This window comes from Oryctolagus cuniculus, chromosome 3 (assembly GCF_964237555.1).
Source record: "Oryctolagus cuniculus chromosome 3, mOryCun1.1, whole genome shotgun sequence".
NCBI classification, from domain to species: Eukaryota; Metazoa; Chordata; class Mammalia; order Lagomorpha; family Leporidae; genus Oryctolagus; species Oryctolagus cuniculus.
Window position 1 is genome coordinate 70,038,375 of NC_091434.1, and position 20,792 is coordinate 70,059,166.

General features: G+C 41.4%; 1 protein-coding gene across 2 annotated transcripts in view; it reads left to right on the forward strand.

Annotated features, from left to right (window-relative positions):
- Nucleotides 1-20,792, forward strand: part of TLK1 (tousled like kinase 1) — a 151,846-nt gene that overhangs the window by 48,547 nt on the left and 82,507 nt on the right. For both annotated transcript variants that reach the window (XM_002712279.5, XM_070070706.1), the window contains exon 3: nt 19,758-19,829. In XM_002712279.5, the coding sequence (XP_002712325.1) occupies nt 19,758-19,829 (72 nt within the window). The remainder of the gene's footprint in view (nt 1-19,757; nt 19,830-20,792) is intronic.

Below are 20,792 nucleotides of genomic sequence, written 5' to 3' on the forward strand. Positions count from 1 at the left end.
GTAGTATGTGAGTGGTATCTCATTGTGTTTTATTTTTGATGTGCTTTTTCCTAGGGACTGATAATGTTGAATATCTTTTTTTTTTTTTTTTTTTTTTTTGAAAGAGTTAGAGAGAGAGGAGTCTTCTATCCACTGGGAGTAGGCATTTCGCCTAGTGGTTAAGATACCCATTGCTGCACGTTAGCGTGCCTGGGTTTTATTCTTGGCTCTGGCTCCTGTGATTCCAACCAGTGCAGTCCCTGGGAGGCAGTGGTGATATAGCTCAAGTGATTGGATTCCTGCTGCACACCTGGGAGATCTGTATTGCTTTTCTAGCTCCTGGCTCTGACCCTGGCCCGTCCTGGCTTTTAGAGCATTTGGGGAGTGAACCAGCAGATGGGAGCAGTTTTTTGTCTTCCTTCCTTGCTTCTCACAGAAATAAAATACAATAAAAAAATTTAAGGAATTATACTGTTTTTCATAATTTCTGTACCAGTTTACACTGCCAACAATAATACACCAAGGTTTTAGTTTCTCCACATTGTTCCCAATACTTGTTATCTTTCGTCTTTCTTTGTAATAGCCATTCTCACAGTGAAGTGACAGTATATCATTGTGGCTTTAATTTGCATTTTCCTGATGATTAGTTACATTGTCAATTTGTATATCTTCTTTGAGAAATGTCTAAGTCATTTGCCCATTTTGTCGTTAGTTTTCTTGCTGTTGAGCTCTTTCAGTTCCTTATGTATTTTGGATATTAAGCCCTTACCAAGAGTGGTGTATGATTTGCAAATATTTTCTCCCATTCCTTAGGTATTGTTTACCTTTTCTTGATTGTTTCTTTTGCTTTGCATAGGCTTAATCCTATTAGTCTATTTTTGCCCTTTTTTGGCTGTGTTTTTTGAGTCATATCTAAAAAATTCATATGTCAGAACAATGTCAAGAAGCTTTTTATCCTGTGTGTTTCTCTACAGGTCTTATGTTTAAGTCTTAATCATTTTTGAGGACTCAATTTCATTTTTCTATATGTGGATATCTAGTTTTTCCAATACTATTACTTATTAAGATTTATTTATTTGAAAGTCAGAGTTGCAGAGAGGGAGAGAGGGGAGATCTTCCATCCACTGGTTCACTCCCTAGATGGCCACAAGGGTTAGGGCTGGGCCAGGCTGAATCCAGGAACTGTGAGCTACATCTGGGTTTCTTACATGGATTGCAGGGGCCCAAACACTTGGGCCATCTTCTATTGCTTTTTCCAGGCCATTAACAGGGAGCTAGATTGGAAGTGGAGTGGTAAGGACATGGCGCTGGTGCCCACATGGAATGCTGGTGTCACAGGAGGTGGCTTTATGCACTACACCACAACTACAACCACCAGTGCTCTTGGCACTTTTGCCAAAGATCAATGGACTGGCAATGTGTGAACTTAATTATGGACTATTCTGTTTCCTTTGTCTCGTGTGCATGTTTTTATGACAGCACAGTTCTAGTTTGGTAATTATAACTTTGTTTTTGAAATCAGGTAGTGTGATGCCTGCAGCCTTATTTTGCTCAGTACTGCTTGGGTTTTTTTGTGGTTCTACATGAATTTTTTTTCTTTTTCTGTGAAAAATGTTATTGGAATTTTGATAGAGATTGCATGAGTCTGTAGATCACTTTGGGCAGTATGGACATTTTAACAATATTCTTTCAACCCATAAACACATCTCTCCATTTATTTGTGTTGTCTTCAATTTCTTTCATCAGTTAAAGATCATCTAGAGATCTTTAACTTCTTTGATTAAATTTATTCTCAAGTTTTTTCTGTGCTTTTATAAGTTGGGGGTTTTCCTTTTTGGAAAGGTAGGTAAATATAATTTGTAAGTTGTATTTGTATCTTGCAACTGTACTGAATTCAAGTTTTTTTTGACATCTTTAGGGTTTTCAGATTTCACTCATTCCTTATGTTTCTTTTTCTTGCCTAATTGCTCTGGCAAGGACGTCTGGTACTGTATTGAATAGCAATGATGAGAGAGAGCATGCTTGTTATGATGTTTGAAGAAAAACTTTTAGCTTTCACAGTGGAGTACTCATGTATATTAGCAGTGGGTTTGTTATATATGGCCTTTATTGTGCTGAGGTACGTTCCTTCCATTCCTATGTTTTTGAGAGACTTTTTTTTTCTTATTCATGAAAGTACATTGAATTTTGACAACTGCTTTTTCTCCTTTTATTAGGATGATGATATGATTTTATTTTGTTAATGTGATGTATCCCATGTATGTTGAACCACCCTCAAAACTCATGGATAAATGATCTTTAATATGCTGTTGAATTTGGCTTGCTAGTGTTTTGTTGAGGATGTTTGTTTCTTTTTTAATTACTTTTAATAGCTTGTGGTTTTCTAGGAGTTTACCTATGTCATCTAGGTGATTTAATTTATTGTAAAATTTTCATTATGTTCTCTAATGATTCTTATTTCTGAAAATAATATGCTCTCTTTTAATTTCTGGTTTTAGTTTACTTGAATCTTGTCTCTCTTCCCCTTGATCAGTCTTGCAAAATATTGGTCAATTTTATTTATGTTTTCAAAGATCCAATTTTGCATTCCATTGATTTTTCTCTCTTAGCTTTCTATTTGGTATTATATTTGTTTCTGTTCAGATAATTACTGTTTCCTTTTTCTGCTCACCTTGCTTTAATTTATTCTTTTCTAGTGTTTTTTTGTAGATGGTTAGGTTATTGATTTGAGACTTTTTTTTTTTGACAGAGTTAGAGAGAGAGAGAGAGAGAAAGGTCTTCCTTTTCCGTTGGTTCACCCCCTAAATGGCCGTTACGGCCGGCACTTTGCCGATCTGAAGCCAGGAGCCAGGTGCTTCCTTCTGGTCTCCCATGTGGGTGCAGGGCCCAAGCACTTGGGCCATCCTCCACTGCACTCCCGGGCCACAGCAGAGAGCTGGCCTGGAAGAGGGGCAACCGGGACAGAATCCGGCGCCCCAACGGGACTAGAACCCGGGGTGCGGGCGCTGCAGGTGGAGGATTTGAGACTTTTTAAATATTGGATAGTCATTTACTGCTGTAAATTTCCCTCTAAACACTGCTTTAGCTGTGTCTCACAGCATTTTGTTTGCTTTGTTTTTGTTTTCATTAATCTCAAGGTTTTTCTAATTTCTCTTCAGATTTCTTCTTTGATCCATTGATTATTTGGGCATTATTAACAAATCTTTATAGCAGTCATACATAAACTTGTATCTGCTGCTGCCTTCTCCTTTAGAAAAAACATTATCTGAGAGGCTGCGACCGAGAGTGAGCAAGGGCATGGTCATTTGCTGTTTCACTCCTCAGATAACTGCAGTAGCAAGGAGTGAGCAGGTCAAAGCTGGGAGCTGGAACAGGTCTCCCACGTGAGCGGCAGGGATGCAGTTACTTTGGCCATCACCTTCTACCTCCTATCAGCAGGAAGCTGGAATTGGAAGTAGAGACAGGACTGAAACCCAGGCATTCCAATATGAGATGCAGGCATTCCAACTGGTAGCTTAACCAATAGGCCAAACACCTGCCCCAGAAAAATTAGTTTAGGGATTTAGCTTGAGCCTTGGGTTGCCTATAGAGCATATGCTGCCATATGAGTTTTTTGTGTTTGAATATGTGTTTCTTTGGCCTTTTGATAACATCTGTCTGTAGACATTCTTGTTGATGTCTTAGGAGTTCCTGATTTTTCCTCAGCTCAAGAAGGTTTTCTTGGGGCGGGCTCTGTGGTACAGCGGGTTAACGCCCTGGCCTGAAGCGCTGGCATCTCATATGGGCGCCGGTTCAAGACCCGGATGCTCCACTTCCGATCCAGCTCTCTCCTATGGCCTGTGAAAGCAGTAGAGGATGGCCCAAGTCCTTGGGCCCCTACACCCGCGTGGGAGACCTGGAAGAAGCTCCTGGCTCCTGGCTTCGGATTGGCGCAGCTCCGGCTGTTGCAGCCAATTGGGTAGTGAACCATCAGATGGAAGACTTCTCTCTCTCTCTCTCGGATGGAAGACTTCTCTTTCTCTCTCTCTCTCTCTCGCCACCCCCCCCCTCTGACTCTCCTCTCTCTGTGTAACTCTGACTTTTCGAATAAATAAATAAATCTTTTTTTTTTTAAGGGTTTTCTTGGCGGCCCTCTCTGTGGCATAGTAGATTAAGCCTCTGCTCTCCCATATGGGCGCCTGTTCAAGTCCTGGCTGCTCCATCTCATCTAGCTCTCTGCTAATGGCCTGGCTAAGCAGTGAAAGATGGCTCAAGTGGTTGGGCCTGTACCTACTTGGAAAGCCTGGAAGAAGCTCTTGGCTTTGGATCGGCCCAGTGCCAGCCATTGCGGCCATTTGGGGAGTGAAACAGCAGGGCACAATTATATATATGTTTTGTCTCTCCCTCTCTTTGTAACTTGACCTCTCAAATAAATAAATAGATCTTTAAAAAAAGTTTTTCTTTTAAAAATTAAAACCTTATTGATTTGAGAGATGGAGATCATTCATCCACTGGTTTATTTCTCTAAAGCCCACCACATTTGGGGCTGGGCTGGGCTTGAAACCAGGAGCCTAGAACTCGTTCTGGGTCTCCATTGTGGGTGTCAGGGACCCATGTACTTGAGCCATCACTTGCTGCCCACCAGAGTGTGCATTAGCAAGAAAGTGAAGCATAGTCAGAATTTGAACCCAGACATCTGATAAGATGTGGATGACTCGAGTGGCATCTTAACCAGTGTGCCAAATGCTCACCTCGGCAGTTTTCTAATATTTGATTAGTATGTTTTCTTAATGTGTTTGTTTCTTCTTGAAATACCAGTTATTTTGACAGCAGGTACCTCTTTTTTTAATACTCATGGTCTCAATTTCCTCATATTTTGTTGTTATAATTCTACTTTAGTGGCTCACTAATTTTTTTTCTAGCAGTGTTTTCTCCTACCTTTTACCTTTTAGTGTATTAAAAATTTTATTTTTGTCTTAGTGCCAGCTCTCTTATCACAGATTATAAAATTCTCAAAATATTTTCAAAAGATCTGTTTTTGCTGTTACCTCAGCTGCTGCTTTAATTGTACCACCTATTTTATGATTGGCTGAGGTTCTCCCGTGCATGTCAGTTCTGCTTCTTAAATTACCTGTGATATTTTCTTGCCAGCTTGCATTAGGATGAGGAGGATTCCTGCAGTGTGCATTCCAGGTAGACTGTAGAGTCTTCTCAGTAGTGGTGTAGGGGGTTGGTGGTGGTAGATAAAGGTGTTTCTTTACATCTCATTGTGTTGGCTGTGATCAAGGTAGCTTCAGCAGCAGCACACACAGAGGTAGGTAAGAGCAGAAGCCATCAACTTAAGCCTGCTGTCAGATCAACCTTCAGTCAGCCCTTCAGTAGACAATTTTCACCATAGGTTTGGCCAAAAAGCCAGCCCTGTTTCTATTTCCCTATACTGTATTGTTGGTTCTCCTAGCTTTGTTTAAAATGTTATTAAGAAGCTGTCTGATTGTGAGTGGAATCACTTTTGTGGTCCAGTTACTCTATTTATTAAACTGTTCTGACTCTTCTTCTCCTATACACGCCTACCCCTAAATGAAAAAGAAAAATATCTTACTGTTAAATTCTTGCCAGAGGAAAAGAAAGTGTGCAGTGTATACTCAGGCTGCATCTTCCAAGTTAGATTGATTTTTCTAAAAGACATCTCTGACTACTTACCACTGTGCCTAGACATTTTAGTTTTTACTTATTTTTTGTTATTTAAGACCTTTACTTGGTACTGGTACTTGCAGTTGGTTGACTTTTTTTTCCTTTTTAAATCAATTTGCAAGCTTTTATTACAAATTAAAAATGAAATTCACTGGGTTCTAGTCCCGGTCGGGGCGCCGGATTCTGTCCTGGTTGCCCCTCTTCCAGGCCAGCTCTCTGCTGTGGCCCGGGAGTGCAGTGGAGGATGGCCCAAGTGCTTGGGCCCTGCACCCCATGGGAGACCAGGAGAAGCACCTGGTTCCTGCCTTCAGATCAGCGTGGTGTGCTGGCCACAGCATGCCAGCCGCGGCGGTCATTGGAGGGTGAACCAATGGCAAAGGAAGACCTCTCTCTCTCTCTCTCTCTCTCTCTCTCTCTCTCTCACTCACTCACTCTCACTCTCACTCTCTCTGTCCACTCTGCCTGTCAAAAAAAAAAAAAATGAAATTCTTAAAAATCTCAACTTGAGCAGACATGAAACAATTTAAAAACCTTTGAGGGTGTATTAAGGAAAAACAAGGTTGAAAAAAAACCACGTTTGTCATTACCAAAAAGAGACCTCTTTAGGTAACAATAATAAAAACCCCACGCTGCATAGATAACGCAGATAATTCCAGTAATGTGGTTAACCTGCAAAAACCAAGCACTTTAAGGTCTTCAGCTCCAGTCTTGTTCATTTCTTACTGCTGGAATTTCATAGTCGTTTCTTCATGTTAGAGATGGCCACCGGCATTTACTCAGCGCCTGCCTGTGCAGCCTCGTAGCCCAGAACTCTCAGCTGGTGGTGGATGGCTGCGGCTCTTGTGCCTGGCATCCTGTGGGTAATCCAGGTGGCCGCGGCTCAACGTCTAGGCAGCTCTGGTCTCATCTGGACTTTGCGTATCTTCTTCATTGCTGTACTGTCCAGGTTGCCTTTCTTTTTCTTTCTTTCTTTTTCTTTTTTTTTTAAGATTAATTAATTTATTTAAAAGAGTTACACAGAGAAGGAGAGGCATAGAGAGGTCTTTCATCTGCTGCTTCACTCCACAGTTGGCTGCAACAGCCGGAGCTGTGGTGATCCGGAGCCAGGAGCTTCTTCCAGGTCTCCCACGTGGGTGTAGGGGCCCAAGGACTTGGGCCATCTTCTATTGCTTTCCCAGACCATAGCAGAGAGCTGGGTCTGAAGTGGAGCAGCCAGGACTGGGACCGGCACCCATCTGGGATGCCTGCACTGCAGGTGGCGGCTTTTACTCGTTATGCCAAGGCTACCTTTCCTTTGGCGAGGAGGACCCCTGCGGAATGGTGGTCTCTACCCTCGAAGCATAGTCTCGCGGGGCTACGTTGTTGCATGCTGGCCTTCAGCACCTTCCCTTACTTCCTGCTCCGGAGGTTGGGGTACTTTGGTCCACGCCCATGGGGCTTCCACTTGCAGTGAGGCGGGAACCTCGGCCTGCGGGAGGAGCAGCGTGGTTGGGCCTGATCGCTCCTCCTGTCCCCACTCGCACTATTGTGGGCCTTCCGGTTCCGGTCGGCTGCATGTTTACGGCCGTGCCCTGAAGCTCCACCCAGGCCTGTCTTGTTGCCTGCCTCCGCACCTTTTCCTCCTTCGATAACGTCAAAGCCCACGGCTTTCCTGCCTCCTACGCTGCGGAGGTATTTCCTGGAGTTGTTCTTTATGGTAGTCTGGTGTGCAAATGTCCTCAGTGTCTTGTTGAAACCATGTCCGTTTATTATATTGAAGCATTTTATGGTTCCCCCAACCTTAATTGCAAGGACCTTCTTGCCCTCATCAGTAGGCGCCACCAATGTGAGGCCACCTGGGCTACCACTCCCTGCGAGGGCAATGGCGGAGGGCTGCGGGCGGTCACTGGGTTGCGGTGTGGTGATGGGGCCGACCACTGGTTTGCGGTGTGGTGACCTAGGCTGTTTGCTGGCCTGCGGTAATAATGACCGGCGCCTACCGCTGGGTTGCGGTGTGGTGACTGGGTCCCAGTGTGGTGACTGGGTCCCACTGCTGGATTGCAGTGTGGTGCCCTGGGCCAGCTGCTGGCCTGCGGTGATGGTGACCGGTGCCGACCGCTGGGTTGTTGTGTGGTGACCCGGGCCGGCCGCCGCTCCTCCCGAGGTGTGATGTTAACCAGGCTGGCGGCAGCTACTAGACTGCTCAGGGCTCTGTGGGGTCCGCTCTCTGCCCCTGATCTAGTTCACTTAGCCGTTTTTAATGTAAGTTTTCAAGTTCAAATTATGTAGCATCAGGAAGCTTCTGATTCCTGCCCTACCTTTGTAACATAATTTCATGCAGTTTCCCATGTTTTCTTCATATTCCTACTTTGTGCCTATTTGCGGTTCCCTAAATGAGCATAGTTTTTTCCACCTTTTTTAAATGCTCGATTCACTTTGCCTCATTGTCCTTTTCATCAGACTCCATCACTATTTGAACGTCAAGAGTCAGATCACATATACCACTTTATGAATGTCTGACCACTTCGTTTTATCTGCTTGCTGAAATCCAGATTTAATCACCTCCTCTGTCCTCCCACTAACTTCTGTGTTTATCTGGACAGAATTTATTTCATCACATTTGAATTATTGGATTTCCTTGAGGAAAAAGGATTGTGGTGCATCTCAGCAGTCTCAGCTCCTAGTTCTCCATCAACTCTGTAGTTACTCCATTTTGTGGGATGAAATTATTTTACTATTAGAAATCGAAACTGTGTGTCCTGATTCTGATCATTTCATCTATGGGAGTAGGAGAGTAATCTTAACAGCTTGTATGTTCAACCCACATTGAATAAATTGTAAGATTCTAACACAGTCTGCTGGCATAATCAGTGGCTATTTTGGGATATTATGTCAGTGAACTGAAGAGATATTTGGGGAAGATGGGAGCATATGATAGTTTTTTCTCTTCTCTGTATAGCTACAAGCAGAAATCTAAATACCTTCATATTTAGAATTAATTGACAAGCAATAGAGAGCAAGAACAGAATAGCAGTGTAATATGGATGGAAACTCCAATACTTAGCCTATTTTATTACAATTTTTCCTGAATTTGGTTCTAATTAAAATAGTTGATGTAACCCTTTTTAAAATAAAGGTTATAGGGAGTCTTTAAGACATGATTATGTTCTCTCTTTCTTTTGTTCATTTTAGATTTTTTGCCAAACTATTGTCAAGTGGTTTTACATCAATCAGTAGACTTTACTTGCAGAAAAAGAAACTGACTCTAGTTACCTTACACAAACAATGGACATTATTGGCAGGATACTGGACAGCTCACAGAATGATTCGGAGGCTTGGACCAAGTAGACCTGAACATGAACCAGGGCAATTCTGGGTACCCAGGCAGAAGGATATGCTCAGTTTCTGATTGTGATATCTCTACGAGATTTAAAATAAGAAGAGCAAAAACACATTCCCATGCCTCTCTTCGTGCTTACCTCGCTACCTTGAGATCCACAGTTCTAAGGGAAATAATTTATCAGTTTAGTATTGATCTGTCCCTTTCATTTCTTGACGGGGCATGGGTGGAGGGTATATTTGGGAGAAGGACCCTCCTTAGAATTTCTATAGCAGGTGAGCAGATTGAGTTGCAGTTGCAACAAAAAAATACAAGGATTAGACAATTCTCCAAGGAAACTGATGCTGTTGTGAAATTTGAATAAATATTAAGCCACTCTCCTAAATGGAAAATGTGTATTTTATATCATAAAACTTGAATTTAGATTTGAAATTTAAGACAATTAATGCTTTTTAGGGAAGCAAGGAATTCTTATACTAGATTATGTCTCGTTAGGTGGGGGCATCTGTTGGTGAAATACAACATTGCAGTCTCAACTTTTTTTCCTTTGAAACAGGGAGTGAGCCAGAGAGCAAGAGGGAGGGGGAGGCAAGAAGGGTAAGAGGGAGAGAGAAGGGAAGAAAGAGAGCTTTCATCTGCTGGTTTACTCCTCTGATGCCCGAAACAGCCAGGCCTGGACTAAAGCCAGGAGCCAGGAACTCAATCCAGGTTTCCCAGTTGGGTGATAGGAAATCCAATTACTGGAAGCATCACTGCTGCCTCCCAGAGTCAGATTAGCAGGAAGCTGTTGTCAGGAGCCAGATCTGAGAATTGAACTGAGGTACTCTGATGCAGGACACTACCATCTTAAAAGCTAGGCTAAATGCCAAGTTCTAAATGAATATAATTTTTGGGAGTACCTGGGGGAGGGAGTTTGGCCTATTGGTTAAGAAGCCATTTGGGGTGGGGCTGGGGCAGGGGCTGTGTTGTGTTTTATCAGGTTAAGCTACAGCCTGCAATGCTGACATCCCATATGGATGCCGGTTTGAGCTGCTCTACTTCTGATCCAGCTCCTTACTAATGTGCCTAAGAGAGCAGCAGCAGATGACCCAACTCTTTGGGCCTCTGTACCCATGTGGGAGATCCAGATGAAGCTCCTGGCTGCTGGCTTTGGCCTTTTTTTTTTTGGAGATTTAAAATGATTTATTAGAATCAAAGACCTCCACAGGGAGTGGCATGGAGAGGGGATTCCAAGAGAGTAACGAACCCTGGCTACTCCACTTCTAATCCAGCTCCCTGCTAATATGCCTGGGAAAGCAGCAGAAGATGGCTCAATTGCATGGGCCTATGGGACACTGGGATGAAACTCTTGGCTTTGGCCTGGCCCAGTCCTGGTCATTGTGGCAGGTTAGGGTGTGAACCAGGAGATGGAAGCTGACTCCACCCCCTGTAACTCTCTTCCATATTTGATTTGTAGATTCAGTGCAATACTAATTAAAATTCTAGCAGGGTTTTTAAGAAGGTGGAAGTTAACACACTGCAAAATTTATGTCAAAATGTAAATACCAAGAATAGCTGAGGCAAGGTCATCTTTATAATAGATGGGCTGGATCAGTTGGATAGCCATATGGGAAAATAAATAAATAGACTCTCGGCTCCTACAGCAATAAACAAAAATCTATTCCAAGTGAATTGTAAATGGATCTAAATGCAAAAGGAAAGCAACGAAGCCTTAATAAGAATACATCATCTTCATGACTTTAGATTGACAGAGATTTCATAAATGGGTCACAGAAGGTACCAACCAGAGAGGAAAACATTTGATAAATGTAACTTACAAATGACATAGGAAGGGAGTTAAAAGGGAGACCACAATTCGTACCCAGAAATGGAAAGAATATCTACTGTTCGAGAAGGAAAGCTTACACAATCTGTGCTCATAGTTTCGAAAGACAGATTTTTCTCTCAGATCTGTAATGAAAGCTGTTAGAATCTTGCCCCCTCCTTCTCATTCTGGATTTAATTTTCCCAGGACTGTCCCTCTTGTAGCTGCTTAAAATTATGTTATATATGCTTTATTTCTGTGTTTCAAAATAAGATTATATAGTTCCTAGTCTTTCTGCGTTTTAGGTAGTTAATATGCCTAGTCTATAAGATGAGGAGTCAGCCCTTTTAGATGATTCAACCTTATACCATTAAAGAAGTGCCCACACTTTCCTGACCCCATCCTACTTTTGATAGAATGAAGTATTTCCATTTTTGGTTAGATCAGTATTTTAATGTTTTCAAGTTTATTCATAACTGAGCCATAAAAGATTCCATTATTTTCTTCTTGTGTAAATTTTTTGTTTTCCCTAGAGTTAATAGTTCCCTTATTTCATGTTCTGTGTTATTGTCCATATTCTGTCTAACAGAAGTCTGTGAACTTCTCATTATTTAAAAATACAGATTATTTCCTCCCTTTATTTTTAAATATTTTAATTTATTTATTAGAGAGAAAGAGAAGCACTCTTTTGATTCACTCCATGTATACTTTCAACAGCCTGGCTGGGATGTTGTCAAAGCCCAGAGTCAAGAATGCATTACAGGTTTCCCATGTGGGTAACAGGATCCCAGCCACTTGAACCATCACCACTACCTTTCAGCATACACCTAATAGGAGGCTAGAGTCAGGAGATAAAGCCTGGACTTGAACCCAAGTACTCTCATTTGGGACACGGGCATATTATCAGCTAAGCTAAATGGCACCCTCACCTTTCAGACTCCCCCAGAGACCTATGTCCTGCACTTATAGAAGCTAGTTGGTTTCTGTTTATCTGGGGAGTAGAATTTTAGGTTGGAAATAATTTTCTCAGAATTTTGAAGGCTTTGTTTCATTGACTTCTAGCTTCCATTGTCAGTGCTGAACTACTCCAGTATTATTTCTAATCCTTTTTAAGTGACCTGTTGTTGTTTGGAAGCTTTTAAGGACCTTGTGGTCAGTTCTAGCATTGACAAAAAATTCTTTTGGGGCCAGCATTGTGATGAAGCAAGTCAAGCCATTTCCTGTGATGCCAGCATCCCATATGGGTGCTGGTTCATGTCCTGGCTGCTCCATTTCTGATGTAGCTTCCTGCTAATGGCCTGGGAAAAGTAGCAGAAGATGGCTGAAGTGTTTGAGCCCCTGCCACCCACGTGGGATACCTGGATGAAACTCTAGCTCCCAACTTTGGCCTGGCTCAGCCCTGGCCATTGCATCTACTTGGGTAGTGAACCAGTGGATGGAAGATTACTCTCTCTGTCTCTCCCTCTCTCCTATGACTCTGCCTCTCAAATAAATAAAACATAAACTTTAAAATTTTTTTGTTATGATTTGTGTTAGTGTGGTCTTCCATAGATCTTAGAACTAATGTGCTTTGTTCAAAAAGAGTGTCCTCTGGGACAGAAAGACAGTGGCACAGTGGGTTAAGGCACCTCTTGGGACACCTTGAGTCTTGGCTACTCTATTTCTATCCCAGCTTCCTGCTAAGAGAAGACAGTGGATGGCAGTAGATGGCTCAGTTACCTGAGTCCTTGCCACCTACATGGGAGATGATGGAATTCCAGGCTACTGGCTTCAGCCTAACTTAGCCCTGGCTGTTGCAGAATTGGAGAGTGAACCAGCTGGTAGAAGATACCGCTCTCCCTTTCTCTCTTTCTCTCTTTGTCTTTCCAATAAATACATCTTTTTTCTTTATTTTTTAAGTCTGTCCTTCCACTCCAGAAGGTCATGCTTTCTTATTCTGGAAAGATTTCTTGAATTATTGGTTTAGGTAATTTAAAATCTTTTATTTAAAATTTTTTTTTTCCTGGAACTGTTCTTATTTAGACCAAGACCTCTAGCACTGAGCTCTGGTTTTCTTCTTCCAATTTTTGAGTCTCTCTCTCTCTCTCTCTCTCTCTCTTTTTTTTTTTTTTTTTTTTTTTTTTTGCCATTTTAAAAAGATTTTCTCAACTTTTCTTTGGTCCCTTTTTTTTATCCTTCCCATTTCAATTATCATATTTTTAATTTCTAGTTGAGTTTTTGATGGTACTCTTAAATGGTTTTTGTGTGAAGTGTTTTTCTTGGTGCCTGAATTGACTCTCATTTCCAATCAGTTCTTCTTTCTTTTTGTTATTCTTCAGATGTATAGCATATGTTGGGCTGTGTTCATGTCTATGCATTAGGTACTTACACACTTGTTAAGAAGCTTTGTGTTGAATTGGCAGGACTGACTGATGGATTGATTTTGCACAAGACAGCCTAAGTAGGTCATTTCTCAAAAGATTCTCTTGGTATCTCTAAGTCTTGTCCCTTGAGGTGTTCTCTTTTTCCCAGAGACAAATTTTATGATCTCTCACTGTAGGGTTACACGGGTGGCTGCTTATTTGATAGAACTGAGCACAGGAAGGAGGCTTAGTATCTCCTTGTTTAGTGTGTAGACTTACACTTAACTCCCTATTTCCTTAACTGTGCCTCTGTCCCAGATTTTTCTGGCTCACCATTTCCAGACAAGATAGTTTTGATGACTAGTTTGTTGTCATGTATGCTTTTAAGATTTCCTTTTCCGGCCAGCACCGCGGCTTACTAGGCTAATCCTCCACCTTGCGGCGCCGGCGCACCGGGTTCTAGTCCCGGTCGGGGTGCTGGATTCTGTCCCGGTTGCCCCTCTTCCAGGCCAGCTCTCTGCTGTGGCCAGGGAAGTGCAGTGGAGGATGGCCCAAGTACTTGGGCCCTGCACTCCATGGGAGACCAGGATAAGTACCTGGCTCCTGCCATCGGATCAGTGTGGTGCACTGGCCACAGTGCGCTGGCCGCGGCGGCCATTGGAGGGTGAACCAACAGCAAAAGGAAGACCTTTCTCTCTGTCTCTCTCTCTCACTGTCCACTCTGCCTGTCCAAAAAAAAAAAAAAAAAAAAAGATTTCCTTTTCCTTTATATGTGGTTTTTCAGCAGTTTGACTATGATGTATCTCATTGTGGTTTTCTTTGTGCTTATCCTGCTTAGAAGAATCATTGGAGCTCTTCAATCTGTAAATATGTGTCCTTAAAAAAATTTTGGAGTTTTTCTTTTCTTCTCCTTTTTCTCTCTTCCTGTGGTTCCATGTAGATGTATGTTACACTGCTTAATAGTGTCCGTCAGATACTATTTTCCAATGTTTTCTCTCTGTTCTTTAGTTTGAATAATTTATTTTGACAGTCTTTATTACTTTGTTTCTCCCTTTTGCCCTTAAGCCCATATACTTACTTAAATTGTAGAAATGAAAATTCCATTTCTAGAATTTACACCTCTTTTTTTCAGTTTTTGTTTCTCTGCTGAAATTTCCAATTTGTCCATTTATTGCTAGCATGTTTTCCTTTCTCATTTTGAACATTCTTGTAAAAGCTGCTTTAAGATCTTTATCTGCTAATACCAGTATTTGTGTTACTTTATGGTTGGCTTCTATTGATTGTCTTCTCCTGAATGTGGGTCATATTGTCTTGGTTCTTCATATGTTAAGAAAGTTGGTATTAGGTGCTGGCGCTGTGGCATAGTGGGTGAGGCCATCGCCTGCAGTGCTGGCATCCCATATAGGCACTGGTTTGAGTCCCGGTTGCTCCACTTCCGATCCAGCTCTCTACTATGGCCTGTGAAAGCAGAAGATGGCCCAAGACCTTGGGCCCTTGCACCCGTGTGGAAGATCCAGAAGAAGCTCCTGGCTTGGGATCGGCGCAGCTCCAGCTGTTGCAGCTGATTGGGGAGTGAACCAGCGGATGAAGATCTCCCTGTCTCTATGTCTGTCTGTCTGTCTGTGTGTCTCTCTCTCTCTTTCTCTTTGCCTCTCCTTCTCTCTCTGTAACTCTGACTTCCAAATAAATAAATAATTTTTTTTAAAAAAAGGTATTCTATCCTGAACACTGTGAACAGTGCATTATAATGATTCTAGGATTTGGTGTATTGTTCTGGGGAGTGTTGATGTTTTTTGAGAGGGAGAGAGAAACAAAATAAGTTAGAGAGCAAGTTCCCATCCACTGGCCCACTTGGCAAATGCCTGAAGTGGCTGGGAGACTTAAACTGGGAACTGAGAACTCAATCTGGGTACCCTATGTGAGTGGCAGGAACCCAACCACAAGCACCATCATCACTACTTCCCAGGATCTACACCAACAGGAAGCTGGAATAAGATGCCAGAGCTAGGAACTGATCACCCCAATTAGTGTTCTCTTTTATTTAAGGTATAGAAATTTCATGTATTTCATACAAATCTCAAACATTTCATGTTTAGAAACATGGAGATAGTTCCCATGCTACCTTCTCTCGCACCCTTCCTTCTCCTTCCTCTCTTATTTCCTCTCTCAATTTTACAGTGACCTACTCTGTTTATTTTATACTCATAAGATTAAACCTACACTAAGTAGAGATCAGTAAATAGAAGGAAAAAACACTGTCCCTCCACAGTAGAGACAAGGGCTGTAAACAATCATTGAATCTCAAAATGTCCATTTAACTCCTATGCATTACATTTTTGGTACTCCATTAATTACCACAGATTAGGAAACTATTAGGTCAGAGCACTGCCTCTGGAGAGTATTGGTTTTCTGTGTTTGTTTTTGTTTGTATTTCTAGACAGCTAAGTTGGCTGGGCTGAAATCGCAACTATGTGTCTGCACAGAGAGCAGCAGCTGACATCTCCATTCAGTTGCTTAGCCTTAACTGCATTGCTTTGAGTCTGCTGTTGGGTAGATCAGTGAGCAACCACTTTGGGAATTGTGATTCTTTACTTTCCAGCTGTTGTGTTAACTTAAACCTCTAAAAAAATTTATTTTCCCGAGAATTTATACTTATTTGTAGAAATGTTGATCTGCCGAAGGTATTTTGTTATTATTTATAGTACAGTACACACACACACACATTTTGTTTGTGTTTTTATTTATTTATTTATTTGACAGATAGAGTTAGACAGTGAGAGAGAGAGACAGACAGAAAGGTTTTCCTTCCATTGGTTCACCCCCCAAATGGCCGCTACGTCGGCACTGCGCCGATCTGATGCCAGGAGCCAGGTGCTTCCTCCTGGTCTCCTATGTGGGTGCAGGCACCCAAGCTCTTGGGCCATCCTCCTGCATCCCTGGGCCACAGCAGAAAGCTGGACTGGAAGAGGAGCAACTGGGACTAGAACCCGGCCCCCACATTTTGTTTTAAAATGTCTCATGAATTTATATTGATACTTCCAATTCAGCTCAGTACTATAAGGTTTTTATTTACGCCTGCATCTTCCCTCTTCTGTACTTAAAATTGTGGGATCTATCTATCTTTCTTTCTTTCTTTTTTCTTTTTTTCTTTCTTTTTTTTTTTTTTTTTTTTTTGGACAGGCAGAGTGGACAGTGAGAGAGAGAGACAGAGAGAAAGGTCTTCCTTTTGCTGTTGGTTCACCCTCCAATGGCCGCCGCGGCCGGCGTGCTGCGGCCAGCGCACCGTGCTGATCCGATGGCAGGAGCCAGGTACTTCTCCTGGTCTCCCATGGGGTGCAGGGCCCAAGGACTTGGGCCATCCTCCACTGCACTCCCTGGCCACAGCAGAGAGCTGGCCTGGAAGAGGGGCAACCGGGACAGAATCCGGCGCCCCGACCGGGACTAGAACTCGGTGTGCCGGCGCCACAAGGCAGAGGATTAGCCTAGTGAGCCGCGGCGCCGGCCGACAATTTGGTTCTTAAGGACATAAAATAGGTGATGGAATTAAGATATCCTATGATTATTTAATTCTTACCAACAAATAATATTGTTTACTTTTTAATTTTAGACTGATAAGACTATTCATTTTGGTTGTCTTAAACTTGTTTACATTTGGTTCTTTATGAAGGGCTTGTGGAAGCACTATTTTCTGAGTTTTTGCATTTTGGAACAGTATTTGTGTTTTCTATGTGTTAAAAGTCAATTTTACTAAATATAAAATATTTTTATGTTCTCTTTTCTTGAATGTCTTAAATAACCTCCTCCGTTTTCTTCTATCATAAAGTGTTACCTTTGAAAAATTTAATGTCAGCCTTTTGGGTTGATTTTCTTAGGTGTGGGGTGTACTCTTTCAGTCAGCAGTTTCAAATTAAAGTTTTTTTCAGGGACTTCTTTGAATCAGACTTGTGTTATCTGAGTATCAAATCTTCTTTGTACTTTGTTACCTGCTTTCCTTGAAATCCTTTTTATCTTTTTTTTAATTTCAAAAATGTTCCTTCTTTTTACCTTCTAGTTCTTTTAAAGCATCATCTGCTGTATATATTTGCTCTTAGGTTCATTCAGATTTGTTCTTCATTAATTTCCTGAGTTCTGTTACCTTATTTCTGAGTTTCTTGATATCCAACTTAGGTTGTTTTTTCATGTCTTGAATCATTTTTGTAATGTCTTTTAGCTCATTTTGAAATAGTAGGTTACAATTTTCATTCATTTTGTGAATATATGTTCTTGGTAGGCTTTTATCATCAAGATGATATTCTGTACCTTACATTTTTCTTCTAATAACTTTATGGGATTGACCTACATCATTTTCTGTTGCTTACTTGTATGTGAAATTGAGTTTCCTGGACCCTAAGTAAGTGGTTTGGGAGGGCTTTGTTTCTCACGCAGCTCTTTTGTTTTTGGACACTTCAAAACTGTGGTGCTTGCTCTCTGGGATTTTTAGGCTCTCTGTTCCCTTCCCCATTTTTCTTCTGGACATTTTTCTTCATCATCATTGTACATATTGTGGTGAATTTTTATTCCATACCCTGTAATTGATACTCATTTTGCCTCCATATCATGGAAAGGCTAGTTTCAGGAGTTCATAAAGATGGTCTCGTCCAGCATGTTAAGACTCTCAGAGACTTAGCCATGTGGTCACCGCTAGTGCAGAATCTTTCCAGTTATGGGTCCTGCACTCATCCAATTATAGGTCCTGTGCGTTTGATGAATCCTTTTTTCTCTTTTGGGAGTCTCTCATCAGTTCTGTCAGACATCCTGTTTCTTTCTGTTTCTCCCCAACAGATAGTGATGGCATACAGGTCTTGTGGTTGTTGATGATTTGTTCCCACCTGCTAATTGGAAAGGACTCATGGGATTCTTGTCATCCAGTTTTGTTGTAAACGTTGTCTGGGTTTTTTGGTTCACCATTTAGTTTTTCACTTTTTTCTCATGGGGATTTATAGGTTCTCAAAAAATTGGGCTCCTTCCCCTCCCCTCCTATCCCCTCCCCTCTTCGGATTTTTTATTATTATTATTATTATTTTTTATTTATTTTTTTTGAGAGGCAGCGCTAAAGAGACATGGGAGAGGAGGGAGAGTTGTCTTCTACCCACTGGCTCACTTCCCAAATGGCCACAACAGCTAGGGCTGGGATAGGTTGGAGCCAGGAGCCAGGAGCTTCTTACAGGTCTCCCACATGGGTGCAGCGGCCATTACCAGGGAGCTGGATTGGAAGTAGAGCATCCAGGACTTGAACTGGCGCTTGTATGGGATGCCTGTGTTGCAGGCAGCGACTTAACCTGCTGTGCCACAATGCGGGCTCCCCCAAGAATGTTTGTAATATGTCACTTAATTATTATTGGTGGTGTTATTTAATTTGATTAATCTTGTCCTAATTAGATTATATGTTCCTTTAAGTGCTATTTGTAATTTAATTAGTTCCAAGGGCCAGTACAAGTTGAAAACAGTCTACAGTGTCCATTAGTACTGGACATGTAAGCAGTAGCTCACAGTTGTCACTTTGGAAATTTATCTAAAGATAATTATAGACCAACTTATAACCTGTTGATTATAGGATTAGCAGCTACTCTTACAAATGGAAGGGAAACATGAGGATATCAGCTATCCTGCCTATACATGAAGTTAGTTCATGCGTCATCTTTGGCATATATGCCTTAGCCTGTCAGCCTCTGGTCTAAACATTCCTAGAAGACATTGATCCAGTGCACTTTAGAAACATTGCATAAAAAAGACATCTTCATACAGAGTGATAATTCATTTTTGTCTGTCATGATGGAAAAATAATGTCTAGAAAATAAAGAGATTCTTGAGCAAAACATTTAGTCACAATAGCAACAGTGACACACAAGGACATTTTGTTAATTTGTGTTGTGTGTGTGTGTGTGTGTGTGTGTGTGTTTTGACAGGCACAGTGGACAGTGAGAGAGAGAGATGGAGAGAAAGGTCTTCCTTTACTGTTGGTTCACCCTCCATTGGCCGCTGCAGCCGGCGCTCTGTGGCCGGCGCACCGAGCTGATCCGAAGCCAGGAGCCAGGTACTTCTCCTGGTCTCTCATGGGGTGCAGGGCCCAAGCACTTGGGCCATCCTCCACTGCACTCCCTGGCCACAGCAGAGAGCTGGCCTGGAAGAGGGGCAACCGGGACAGAATCCAGCACCCCAACCGGGACTAGAACCCCGTGTGCTGGTGCCGCAAGGCGGAGGATTAGCCTATTGAGCCGCGGGGCCAGCCCATTTTGTTAATTTAAAGAAAAGGTGGAGGAGTGTGTGTGAGATGTGATTGGATTTTGATCAATGCAGAGGAAAACTAAAGAGGAGAAATACTACTTTGAGACCAATAAGAAGAAGCATTGTTCTTTGTATTGGTTAGTAATGTTAGGGGTCTTATTCTGACTGTACTCTGATTCCTTTGCTTTTGAACTGATGTTCTAAAAAATTAGTGAATATACTATGTCTTTAAGAATTTAGTATTTTTTAGTTTCACTTTAATTTACTCCCTTGCTGGAAGGGATCATACTTTGTTTACATTTATGAGGATTATATGCTTTGTAATATGTTTATTTAAAATTACTCCTAATTTTTACCTTTTCAAAAAAATTTCCAACAGGCCTCAACAAATAATGAAAGCTCTAATCACAGTTTTGGAAGCTTGGGATCTTTAAGTGACAAAGAATCAGAGGTAAGTAATTTCATTTTAATTATGATGCTAATAAAGTAAAAATGAAAATTACCTTAATTAAATAGAAAGTTTTTCTTCATCAGTACATGTGCTAAAAGGTAATGCTTTTAAGTTTTTTGTAGGAGTGTTTTGTTCTGCTTTATGAAGAACATCATTCAAATTGAAGACATTATTTGGCATTAAAGTATAGTTTCTTGGTTATATAGCTGAACTTGTATTTTAGTGATACGTAGATGTTCTTAATAGAAGACCATTACTGATTGTTCATAGTTTTATGTGATTAATGATAAGGTGGTTTTGAAATACACTGGGTTTCACCATGTCTTATTTCTTATTATAGTACCCTCTTAGTTTTATTCTGGGTAAGGGTCTGTGTACTTCTGAGATCCAGATTAGTATTTCTCATGGAGTCGTGCTTCGGATATTCACTTTGCATATTTTTAAAAATCTGAAGAGTTCTCTCTCACTCACCTTACCAAGAAAATACATGGGATTTGTAAATCAGTGTTTGGATCCATGGTATAGTTCATTTTGAACATTATAAACACTCGAGGGCATCTTTTAAAAAAAGTGGGTGTCCAGGATTTTCTTTGGGCTTTAGCATTTGTTTGGTGCTCTAACTTCACTTTCTGTGGAAATATCCTTTTCTGTCCTCAGGTTATATAGTTATGCACTAACATTTGTGTGTATGTGTATGTGTGTATTTTCCCTGTAAGTATTAACGTGCTTCCATGTGATGCATTTTAAATGTCTTTTATTATTTGGGTTAGTGTAGCTATTTCACCTTTATAATACCACCAGGTCATTAGCACTCAGGAACCCATAGGCATTTGGTTTCAGTGTTCAGTGAAAAGGGAATGTAAAAGGTGGCATCTTTTTAGCTCTGTATTATTGAAAGCATCTAGGACTCTCTAGTGGACAGTTTTGTGCAGTTCTCTGCAGGCTCCCTGATACTTCAAAGGA